The following is a 13542-nucleotide window of genomic DNA, read 5'->3' as shown; positions in this document are numbered from 1 at the left end:
GATGATAGAGATTAATATGTGACCCACCACATCGTAACCCGGTGAATTTCGCAGTGTTGTACTGTTGGCTAGATGTGAAAAACATTGGAAATTCCTTTCTCAGTCCAAAATAAGATTACAGAAGATTTATGTCCCTCAAGATGTTTTATATCTCCCAACTTAGTTTCAAAACTGAGTATGAAATAGTATGGAGAGAATGGAATTCACAATGTTTTTCACATCTCGCCAACAGCACGGCGCTGTGAAATGCGGTTAGAGCGCGTCGGGTCACATACAGTATTTATCTGTATCCTATTGTGAAGCTGCAGCATGTTTCCCACTTGGCACATTCCACTTTCTGGGTGACCTCGCTGCTCAGAATCAATCTCCCTGTGAGGAGTGGACTGACTTCATTTTCACCTGGATATTCCAACTTGTAACAGCATTGATTTTTTTTTCCATATAAAACAGGTCTTTATGTCAAACAAACCGTGCAGCTCAGTCTCCATCAGAGAGAAGTGAGAGGAGCCAGTAACCACAGCTCAGTGGTTCTCAACCCGTGGGTCCTGGCCCAAAACCGGGTCGTGGGCCCGTTTGGAGAGGGCCGCTGGTGTATATAGTGTGCGTCCCGGTACGACCTTGATCGCACTGATACGGGACGTTATTAATTATGTATTTCTTTACAAACCCAAGCTCCTCACTTGAGATATATCCGAGGTCAGAGGCCACAAAGGAGGGACTCCAAGTGCTGCTCACTGGGTCAAGGTTCATTCACCTCTTTTCTGTAGAGCCCTGTCATGCAACAATGGAATTCATTGATTTACTGATTTATTTATTTCATCATTTATTTGCTAATGTATTTATTAGCAAATTTATATATATGTAATTACATTCAAATAGTATTTACAGGGGTTTACTGGTTTATTATTTATTTTCAGGATCATTTCTTACTGCAATGTATTTTCCTATTTTTTTGCATATGGCCCATTACCATCATTTTATTGACTATTTGTTCCAATGTGTGTTGCCATAACACCACAATTTCCCTCCGAGGATGAATAGAGTATCTATCCATCTATTTATCTATTTATCTTTCCATCCATCCATCCATCATCCATCATCCATCCATCCATCCACCCATCCACCCATCCATCATCCATCATCCATCCATCCATCCACCCATCCATCATCCATCATCCATCCATCCATCATCCATCCATCCATCCATCCATAGCTGTAGTTGACAGACCCTTGCCATTTTAAAAATAAATTGTTTGGATTTTGTTCATATTTCAAATACAGTATATATATATATATATATATATATATATATATATACATACGTACACACACATACAGTGTGTATATATATGTATATCAAAAACATGTCAAGGTTTACAGCAAATAAAAACATAAACACACATTTTGAGAGGACATATAACTCCAAAATCAAAGTAAATATACATATGATTTTAGAGGTAAAAAATATATTAGCAAGTGAAATACAAATAATGACTTCAGAGGCGAAGCAGTAGGATAGACACCACAGGATTGATATTCTTACTGGAGTGAGTCTGGAGACCAGAGAAGAGACTCCGGTGGGGAGAGTCATTAAATGTCATTTCAATTACAGTAGAGCCCCCCCACCACGGCCACACAGGGCACCACTGAGACGGGCCTCGTTACCGATCTCATGCTCGATCAATGACCTTGTAACACGGTTTTGTGGTTTAATGACATAATCACACACACACACACACACACACACACACACACACACACACACACACACACACACACACACACACACACACACACACACACACACCCTATCGGTCCACCCTCAGTAACATGGTAATTATGGCAATTAAAAAATAACATTTGTTACTGTTCCATCATTTTGTTTTACAAATTGTTCTTAAATAAGGTACTGCCGACTCCTTTTGTAAAATGTAAAAACAAAAATTTCTCTCTATAGGAATAAATGGACTTCTGGTTTGTTATTTTCATTTGACGTTTGTCGGATTCGGTGTAAAGCACGCTGGGTTAGCTAGGTGGCTAAAAAAACATTAAACTTCATTGAATAAAGAGAAGATGCCAAATGGTGTGAGCCGCTAACCCTCGGGATCTAGAGGCTGTTTACTGGATTTGGAGGTGCAGTGCAGGTGGAAATAGGGCGATGGTATCAGTGTAGTAAAGAGGATCCATGCATGAATAAAACATTCTATGACTTTGAGTGTAAAAAATACACACCCCATGGTTCCTAATTTCCAAACAGCTTTTAAATGAGAGTGCCATGCTGCCACGCGTGCTTTATTTACATTGCTGACTACTGTGCATGGGAACACATAAAGTATGAAATAGTATCAGATGGTATCTATTCAGCTGAATATTGATTATCATCAAATGGAAATTTAATTGGGAAGATTGGCAGAATTGGATTCATCACAAATCAGACCCTCATTTCGAACATGATACAGTAAGCAATCAAAAACACTGATCCAGAAAAAAATTCAAAAAGGAAAAAAAAGGATATCCGCAAAAAATTCTGAATTTATAATTAAAAATTCCAATGAATTTCAAACTCAAAAACAAATATGACTCAATTATTAAAGAAAATACATTATTATTATTATTATTATTATTATTATTATTATTATTATTATTATTATTATTATTATTGTTATGATTATAACTACTATTGTTTTATTAATTATATAATTTTTTATTATTATTATTATTATTTTTTTTAATAATAATAATAATCATAATAATCATAATAATAATAAAGTAGGGAAAAAAAGAATAAAGGTGACACAAAATAACTGGAACTCTCTTCACTTTCTGTCATAAAAAATCTAAACCCCAGTATGTTGGAGAAATCCCCTGTACACATCAAGTCTGAATAAAATGTCACCTTTACTCTCCTTTCTCCTTTCTTCTCTCAGTGCATCCATAGAATACAAAGAGCAGACTGTCACCTCTCCTCTAAAAAATAAAAACAAAAAGGTCGTCCTTGAGCTGCTGCTTGTTGAGCATTCCTCCCGATGCAGAAAAATCTAATCAACTGCCGTATACACAAATATAATTAAAAAATATATATATATTGATTATATAATAATGACTTTCTACATCAGAGAGATAATTAAAGAATAACTCAACTTTTGTTTAACTTAAATCGTATTTCTTGATCATTGGGATTTAACTCCAGTGATGAGAGGTTTACAATTTTCGATCATTGAGAGTAAACCTCTAATCACTTTTGGATGAAATAATTCCTGGCGTTCCGCTTTCAATTAAAGATTAGTTAAAGAATGATAACCAAACAGGATTTTGTCACATTTAAATCCCCTAAACTTACTTACTCCATATTCCCTGTCGTTAAGATACATGTTGTGTGAAAATACACAAGGTTTATTCCCCCAACACTGTCTGTGTCAATACAACGCAGGATAACGATGTCTTCGGTCTTCTATCCCTTATCTGCTATTTACAATATTTAATCTTCTATATTTTATCCTCCACCCTCAATCCTCCATCTCCTATCTTCTGCCCTTTAATTTTATCTATTTCTATCCTCTATCTCCCATCTTCTATCCTGTATCTTCTACCTCTTCTCTTCTGTCTTCTATCCTCTATCCACTATCACTTCTCGTCTATCTTCTCTCCTTTATCTTTTATCCTCTGTCCTTCATCTCTTATCGTGTATCCTAAATATCTGTCGTTGGGATCCACTCGGGGTTCTTCTCTAATTAGAGTAATGACTGAAGATGATAATAAGAATCACGGAAGCTGCTTTGTTAAGAAAACACTTATAATAACTGGGAGTGATTACACTCCTTATCTCGGTCGTTAGCCACCTGCACCGGCGACAAATCAGAACATCGCCCTGTCCTCATGGAAACGAGCGTGCCATCGCCTCGCCTCGCTATCACTTTAAAGAAGAAAAGGAAAGACCTGACGCCTTCGAATGAAACACAAAACCCAAAACACTGGGTTATGACTCAAAACCAGGAACACCAGGGCAAGAGGCGTTTCTTACGTCTCCTGATGTCCTGCAATGGCAATGATCAGACGCAGGATTTCGCAAATTTCATTTAAATTTGCTTGTAGAAATTATTTTTTCTAAATATTTATTAAAAGACACTTTGGTGGTGTGCTTTAAATACAGAACAGCAACAGCAGGATAAACAAAGTGATCAGGATAAGTTATTCGTATTAGAGGTGTATATACAGTATAAATAGTCTTCCTACAATTATTTTTTAATCAAGAGTGACACGAGTTCTGACGTCCACGTCCAAAGAATTATATTTAATATGATTTATACCAGTGTCTGATTTAAACAGATTTTATCTGATCTGTACGTATAAAAAAACCCTGTGGCCAAACGGACGTCAAATCACACGTCTGAGGAGCCTGTCAGCCATAACCACATTAACACAAGTTTATATCAGATATGTGCGCAGGCCGGGCCAAGTCAACAAAATCAATTTTCGATTTCGAATGAGAATCATGACACCCCTACTTAGTACGGTTGGTCATTACATTCCATTCCACCACTTGCTGTGTGCACAGTCTCTCTTCTCTGGGGAGCCAGGTGTGCCAGGTCTGCGTGTGGCAGCCTCTCTCATCGTGGTACAGTGCTTAGCTCTGTCGCCTCACAGCAAGAGAAAAGAAAAACGAGAAAAAAAAAAAAAAAGGTGTGTGTGTGTGTGGGGGGGGGGGGGGGGCGCAGAAAAAGCCCTTCTTGCCTTGTCTCTCAGGTTTTTTCAGAGGTTTGTTGCAGTTGCCTGTGGTGCCAATGTTTAGGTAGGTATAGTTTTTGTATGTTCTAGAGCAGGGGTGGGCAAACTACGGCCGGCCCACGAAGCATTTACATAAACAACAATCCTATGATATATTTTAATTTGTAGTCGGAAAATAACAGTGAAATCACTGTTATTTTCCTGTAATACTTAATGGTACCACCAGATGGCGCATTGCCGGGCCTTCTCTGATGTCAAGTCACTCTTCTTCACTTTTTCCTGATTGTCACGTACACTGGGGCAAAAAAGTATTTATTCAGCCACCAATTGTGCAAGTTCTCCCACTTAAAAAGATGAGAGAGGCCTGTTATTTTCATCATAGGTTCACCTCAACTATGAGAGACAAAATGAGAAAAAAAAAAAAACAGAAAATCTGAAAAAAGTCTGATTTTTAATGAATTTATTTGCAAATTATGGTGGAAAATAAGTATTTGGTCAATAACAAAAGTTCATCTCAATACTTTGTTATGTACCCTTTGTTTGCAATGACAGAGGTCAAACGTTTTCTGTAAGTCTTCACAAGGTTTTCATTCACTGTTGCTGGTATTTTGGCCCATTCCTCCATGCAGATCTCCTCTAGAGCAGTGATGTTTTGGGGCTGTCGCAAGGCAACAGGGACTTTCAACTCCCTCCAAAGATGTTCTATGGGGTTGAGATCTGGAGACTGGCTAGGCCACTCCAGGACCTTGAAATGCTTCTTACGAAGCCACTCCTTCGTTGCCCGGGCGGTGTGTTTGGGATCATTGTCATGCTGAAAGACCCAGCCACGTTTCATCTTCAATGCCCTTGCTGATGGAAGGAGGTTTTCACTCAAAATCTCACGATACATGGCCACATTCATTCTTTCCTTTACACGGATCAGTCGTCCTGGTCCCTTTGCAGAAAAACAGCCCCAAAGCATGATGTTTCCACCCCCATGCTTCACAGTAGGTATGGTGTTCTTTGGATGCAACTCAGCTTTCTTTCTCCTCCAAACACGATAAGTTGAGTTTTTACCAAAATGTTCTATTTTGGTTTCATCTGACCACATGACATTCTCCCAATCCTCTTCTGGATCATCCAAATGCTCTCTAGCAAACTTCAGACGGGCCTGGACATGTACTTGCTTAAGCAGGGGGACACGTCTGTCACTACAGGATTTGAGTCCCTGGCGGCGTAGTGTGTTACTGATGGTAGCCTTTGTTACTTTGGTCCCAGCTCTCTGCAGGTCATTCACTAGGTCCCCCTGTGTGGTTCTGGGATGTTTGCTCACCGTTCTTGTGATCATTTTGACCCCACGGGGTGAGATCTTGCTTGGAGCCCCAGATCGAGGGAGATTATCAGTGGTCTTGTATGTCTTCCATTTTCTAGTAATTGCTCCCACAGTTGATTTCTTCACAACAAGCTGCTTACCTATTGCAGATTCAGTCTTCCCAGCCTGGTGCAGGTCTACAATTTTGTTTCTGGTGTCCTTTGACAGCTCTTTGGTCTTGGCCATAGTGGAGTTTGGAGTGTGACTGTTTGAGGTTGTGGACAGGTGTCGTTTATACTGATAACGAGTTCAAACAGGTGTCATTAATACAGGTAACGGGTGGAGGACAGAGGAGCCTCTTAAAGAAAAAGTTACAGGTCTGTGAAAGCCAGAAATCTTGCTTGTTTGTAGGTGACCAAATACTTATTTTACCGAGGAATTTACCAATTAATTCATTAAAAATCCTACAATGTGATTTCCTGGATTCTTTCCCCCCATTCTGTCTCTCATAGTCGAAGTGTACCTATGATGAAAATTACAGGCCTCTCTCATCTTTTTAAGTGGGAGAACTTGCACAATTGGTGGCTGACTAAATACTTTTTTGCCCCACTGTATGCTTCACCCATAACATTTTGGCTTTGTGATTTGCTGTTTGCTGTAGACATACTGGCAGACATGGATGAGCTGAACGTGAAGCTACAAGGGAAAGATCAGTTTGTATACGACGTGTATTCAAACGTGAAAGCCTTAAAGTTAAAATTAGCTTTGTTCTCTAAACAAATGACAAACAAATAATTTGCGCAATTCCCCACCCTAGCGCCGCTGAAAGAAGCCCCCCAAAATGCGAGCGAATACAGTAAATCGCTGCACGGAGAAGTCTGCCGTCGATTCTCTGATTTTAAAAAATTTGAGAAGTCACTTCAGCTGGTGTCATGTCCCCTGTCATTGGAATATGAGGCAGCACCGCAGGAATGACAGTTGGAGCTGATTGATCTCCAGTCTGACCCTGTCCTAAAGGGGAAGTTCAACTCCGTCAAACTGGATACGTGTTATGCTTCACTGAATGAGACAAAGTTTTCAAACATCCGACAGTTGGCACAGAAGCTGTTGGTGTTATTTGGCTCGACCTACGTATGTGTGTGAACAGACGTTCAGTGTGATGAACATAAACAAAACACACCACAGAGCCCAGCTTACTGATGAACACCTGAGCGCTGTCAACACAATGTGGGCATGAGACTGGAAACGGTTCATCTGCTCCTCCAGGATGGAGGACATGTCAGGCTTAAAATATGGGGATTCTCTCTCTCTGCGGAGATATTGCCAACAGCTGCATAAAATACGGGGCGGAGTCATATCTGCCGGAGGAGGGATTTTTTGATACGTTTGTACAGACGTTCAGTTCAGCCGATATCGCTGGCAAAAATGACAGCCCGCGATTGCTCTCTCTCTCTCTCTCTCTCTCTCTCTCTCTCTCTCTCTCTCTCTCTCTCTCTAAGTATATGACAGTCAAAGCAGTTTCTTAAAGAAAGTCTATTATTATTATCTATTATGCCTGTAGGGAATATGAGCAATTTCCATTACAGCGCAATTCTCCTGTTGAAACAATTTTTTTTCCTAGCTGAAGGCCAAATACTGCTTCTGCTCTGTCCACGAAGTCTTGAAAAGTTAAATTTTAAAGTGTTAGATATAAAAAAAATGTAATATGTTCATTGAGGGGACAACTCCTAATTTGATGGGAAGTAGATGGTCATCATCTTGGTCATCACGTAGATGAGGTATCATCTTATCAGAATCGGAATGTTTATTCCGACAAGTGTATTTTCATATTCAAGGACTTTGTCATGGTTCTCGACAGACAAAAAATAAATAATAATATAGTTTGAAAATTTCAAATTAAAATAATAAATACATACACAGATAAATAATGAATAAGTTAATGAATAAATAAATAAATATTTAATTAAAACTGTATAATGAATAAATAAAAATAAAAAAGCCAAAAAATCAGCAATACCAAAATATATAGAAATTTAAGGAATATACAATGTGTGGTTCCACCCACAGCATAAATTAATGGTTAAATTATTGTTATCGATATATAGTGTATACAATTTGACTGTGTACTCATATATGGGATCTCAGATATTGGGGACACTGTGTCCATTGTGCTCCCAAATAATGACGAATTTGCCTTTTTACTAGCTCTCTCTTCTTTCAACATACATGTGTTTGCATGGCAAACCAGACCCAGCCAGAAGTTTGATTTAAAATTCTTACTAAAATATGTTGAAATACACTTTATCAACAAAGGGAATTTGATATAAAAATCTGCCTCTAATATAAGCTTGCTTCCATTAAAGTCCATTAAAGCCTGGTACCCTCTGCAGTTGAGGTAAATAAAGACCCCAGTCACTATTTGAGGGAATACGGTACATATATATATATATATATATATATATATATATATATATATCCTTGGGTCTCACATTCCACAGGGCCGCTGAAAATAAATAACTCCTAAATAAGAGCGCGAGCTACGAAAGCCGAAGGACAGACTCAACGCGGACATTTTCTCATGTAAAATGCAAGTATTTTAAAACCTTAATGTAACCCTGAAGCTCTTTCTCTCAATACTGGATCAATTTAAAAGATTAAGACGTCACTTTGATCACTTGGATTGACTCATAATTCTAGAAAAATTATGATTTTTCAAGGCCAAGATGAAAACACCCGATCGATCGGTGCATCTCTACTAGTGACTAGTGAAATAGAGAGTTTTCCTTTAACTACATGTTACTTAACTAATTTTATAGTGTAGTGTGCTGATGCACGATTCGTTCATAGTGAACAAATCTTTTTAATGACTCAGGAGTACTGAGTCTGCTCAGGCAAAAATTAATATAAGAAAATATTTACTCACGACTCACGATTATTCATGTTAAAAAAGGGGTTTGGGTGAGGGCATTTGACATAATTCATATGTGAATGTGATGGATTTACATTTTGCATTCTTCCTAAATAAATCATTTTTTACATAATTAAATGATTCTTGTGAGAATTCTATTCACAACTCAGAGCTGAACTGCTGAACATTGACTGAATCAAATGAATCGCCAGAAAACCGAAGGAATCTTTTTACTGAGTCACTGATTAAGAGACGAATCTCCACAAAAAGCCAAACTTTTAATCACTACAGTAGTGTTGATTTTGGACAGCAATTTTGACGATTTGTGTAGAAGTACCGTGTACATTCCATTCCATTCGACCTGCTCCTTTCTAACAACACAGTCTCCCAATTCATTGTGGAACCAATCCACTGCATCCAAATTCTATGCAACATTTATTCATTTTCGACACCTTTGAGTGGTTTTCCCAGCCTGTTCAGCTCCTTTGGGCAAACCATTTGGGCGGACGGAAGCTCGTCTGCGGGCCCCAGAGTATTATGGGTAAATCACCAGGAACCACCAGTCGAGGGAGGAGCTTTGTCTGACTTTGGGTAAATCATAATCGAACATTAATTGTTTTGGTTTCAGTTGGTGATGATATTTTGACAATTTTTATTTTATTTATCTTTTTCTTTTGCTTATTGTCTATCGAGAAACACACAAATCCTCACCATAACAAATTCCTTGTATATGAAAATGTTTCCTGCGATGACAAGCAAAAAGATTGTTTCAAACATGTTTACACACAAATCACTAATTGACTTTGATTCGACGCCTGGAACAAGGTTTCATCTGGCTTTCCAGCAGACCTCCGGTCAACGCAATTATCAGAATGGGCAGCAAATGCGAAACAGCAGTCGTGTCAGTCAATACAGGTACAAACATCAACATTTCACCCTTTAAATGTCACGGTTCTTCTATCTGCTTTTGAACCACCCTGTCTCTTTTCCACTCTGTCGTTGATATAAAGCTTTACTTAATCCATCACTTTTGTCCGAACACACTGGCCCTTCTTTAACCCTCTGCCACGTCAGGAAATACTCCCACATGACACAACAATCCTGTTGTTATCACTAAAAACGTCAGAACCGTGTAGTTTGGAACTCTATTTATTATCTTATTATTATACTTCTAAGAGTTAGTGACGCAAGAGTCTCCTGGCGTAATTCATATGAATATGACTCATTCGCTCTTTTCATTCCATCAAAACAATATTGCTTTGACGGAATTAAATGATTCTTTAAAAATTCCGTTGACGCTACTCAACTCAGAGACTTTTCCTCCTCTCGTTCATCACTCAGGAAGTCCTCCCTCGCTCACCGAGCATTACACCAAGTGAACCAAACGAACAAAGGGTCAGAAAATAGACCCAGAAAAACGACCCTTTTTCCTGAGTGACGCGTCCATAACAGAATCCTTATAAACAGTCAAACATTTCAACATCACTACAGTGGTCACTTTCAGAGTCACACTTGTCATGATGAGCACAGAGGTGCTGTTCTGCTGGAACTGATGAATTAGATGAATGGGGCAGTCCTGCAATTTTGATCTTGCAACACAAGTTTCCATTATTTCCTAATTTAAAGTCCCTGTAAAGTGAATTCAGTGATTTGTCTCTAAACACATTATATATGTTAGAAAATCATTGCTGAAAACATGTGAAAAGACTATGAACTATGTCAGAGCTCGACAGTAACGGTTGGCCGGTTGCCCTCTGCAACCAAATCGAGTCAATTGGCAACCATTTTGTGGTCTCTAGTTGCACCCTTTGGCAACCATTTTTTAACATAAAAAACAGGGACTCTCTCCCCGATCAACCTCTCCATGCGTTATGTGCAGAAAATAATCTTTAGTAGTCTATGAGTCTATGAGTCGGGCAGGGCACCGTGCCCCCACACTGCTTACAGTTGTTTTATTTGGAGGAACGGGAACGGCAATCGGGGCGAACGGAGAGCCGTGTTTGATTTACACATGTCAAAATATATTCTATCTGTTTTATCCTGTTATTGTAATGCACACTGACTGACTGGTGAAGGGGAGATCTTTTCCACAAGCACATTACGTGGATGCATGTCCTGTGGAGTGAATGAGAGGAGAGGGAGGGGAGGGCTTACAGAACCACAAGCACAAGCGTCATAACATCTGGTCCAATCCGAGGGATGTAGTTTAAATACAGACTAAATTTATGGTATTGTTTTGTATTGATTGATTGTTTTCCGTAATTAAATTCCAGTAATGTAATTTTTTCTTGCATAGTTTCAGCTGGCATTTCGTACCTGTGTATTTTGACCAAGAATTGCATGGTTGGTACACATAATGCGTGCAGGTTGGCAGGTCTGGAATAGGTCAAAGGCAATTACGGGGGAGCTCAGCCCCCTCGAAAGAGACTTAAAGCAATAAAAGCTGAAATTTGGGAGGGTCGCGAAAAAAATAATAAATTCAAGATTATCTTACTGATAATAATATATTTACACTCCTACAATGGTTGATGAAAGTCAAAACCTGCACTGTGTTTAGGGAAGTCTGTGACAGGTAAACTGGTGTCTGGGTTTAACCAATGGTGAGTGAGAAAGTAGCTTGTGTCACTGGAAGTTCCGCCTCCTGTCTCTGAGCCAATCGGGGCGTGAGAAAAAAAACAAAACACCATCTTACGTTCTTTATTTGCAACTTTTTTAAATTGCGTTGAGGAAAAACATGCATGGTGGCACCATTCACGGATTATTACAACATGTGGCTGTCTGCAACTGATCGCATTGGAGTTCAAGGTTTTAGTGAATGGAAGTTTACATCGTCAATTTTGAAAATATGTTGAAAGTTGGATTTTGATATATATCGCATTTTTCCGCTTATTTCGATTATTCTCTGCAGACGTGCCAACCTAGGGTGGGTGTTTTTACATAATGCCAGTTTGAATTGGCCAGGAGGTTATATATATATATATATATACACAGTGGTACTTTGACTCACAAGTTTAGTTCGTTCCATGACAGAGCTCAATCTGCTCGTATAGCAAATTAATTTTTCCCCATTGAAATTAATTGAAATGCCATTAATCCGTTCCAGCCCAACCCCAAATTTTTTTGTTACGTGTTTTTAAATAAGAAAAATGTATTTATAAATAAAAAATATTGTATAAAAACATAATAAAACCTAATAAAAGAGAATGTAAAGAAATAAACTGGTTTTATAAACTGTATTTACCTTGGAGATCAGACGACTTGGACTAACGGAAGATGCTGGCGGAGGTGGCGGGTGGAGGAGATAGGCGGAGGAGGTTGGAGGAGTTTGTTTAGTTTCATGCTTTTTCGGTCGCTTTCGTTTGTTGCTACACTTTATTGCGGAACCTAAAGGCTTCCACATGTAATCATGTGAAGTGAAGGAGTGAGACTCACATTTTTGCTTGCAAATCAATACAAAAAATCGACGGAACGACGGCTTGTAACTCGGAAAACTCGTATGTCAGTGCACTCGTAAATCAAGGTACCACTGTATATATATATATATATATATATATATATATATATATATATATACTGTATATATACACACACACACACACACACACACACACACACACACACACACACACACACACACTTGTTTTCTTTTTTACCTCCCTCCCCCTAAATAAAGAGAGGCTAATTTCAACATTGTGTGCGTCACATTTACACCTGTAGACATGTCATCTATATCTCCTCCCGTTCATCTGATCTCAGTAAACGGCCCCTGGGTACAGGAAGTGGGGTTTTTTTACCTTCCATGACATAGACCAGCGAGCCCACATCGCCCTCCTTGATGATGCAGCTGTCCTTCCCGTACTCCACAGGGTACATGCAGTCCACGATCTCCTGGATCTGGGACAGCTCCAGGTTCTTCATGAAGTCGTTGTCCAGGATGGCCCGCTTGATCAGGTCCTTGGACCTGGAGGGAATTAGCGGGGGAAATAGGATTAAAATAAATAAATCTTATTCAAGTGTCATTCAAGCAATTTTAATGAAACCACCATGGACACCGTTAGACATGTTGAAAACTAATTGATACACATATTCACAGAGAATGTGAAATAATTTGTTTAAATATTAAAGTACACAACGCCTACTATATGGCGAGAGTGAGTGAGGAAGTGTCCCCGTTACGTCCCGTTTTCAGTTTTTGAACACGCCTGATAAAAGGGCACCATGGACATCAGAAAATTCCCATTTGATCGCAAAAATGCTTAAAAAAGGCTATTGCTGACACTTCATTTGTCTTATTGGAAATGCAAATTAAACAGTTGAGATGCAATGCACATGTGAAATGCAAAAAAAAGAATATGAATATTATATAAATATAAATGTATATATGCATATAAATTATAGTTTAATTATCACAACAATGCGCAGGGGAGCAATTTGTGTAATGTTGACAAAAGGACCCTGGAAATCCCATCAGCGCTTAGAAAGAATGAGTCTCACCATTTGGCAACACACCATTAAGCCCCTCAACAACAGAGTAACATTCCCACGTTCCCGTCGGAATAAACAAAATGATGGACAGCATGAAGTGGACGCCTATTCCAAGAAAATCCTATGAATTAAC

The 13542-nt window shown here is 38.8% G+C and overlaps 1 protein-coding gene across 3 annotated transcripts in view; it reads right to left on the bottom strand.

The window, feature by feature from the left end:
• LOC307241945 (cGMP-dependent protein kinase 1) overlaps positions 1 to 13542 on the bottom strand; it is a gene marked incomplete at its 5' end in the record, with an annotated part of 125210 nt that overhangs the window by 93496 nt on the left and 18172 nt on the right. For all 3 annotated transcript variants that reach the window (XM_080016229.1, XM_080016228.1, XM_080016227.1), the window contains one exon: positions 12719 to 12885. In XM_080016229.1, coding sequence (XP_079872355.1) covers positions 12719 to 12885 — 167 coding nt within the window. The remainder of the gene's footprint in view (positions 1 to 12718; positions 12886 to 13542) is intronic.

The sequence above is a fragment of the Zeus faber genome (genome assembly GCF_960531495.2).
Source record: "Zeus faber genome assembly, chromosome: 16".
Classification (NCBI taxonomy): Eukaryota; Metazoa; Chordata; class Actinopteri; order Zeiformes; family Zeidae; genus Zeus; species Zeus faber.
This window is presented reverse-complemented; position numbering and strand designations above follow the sequence as displayed.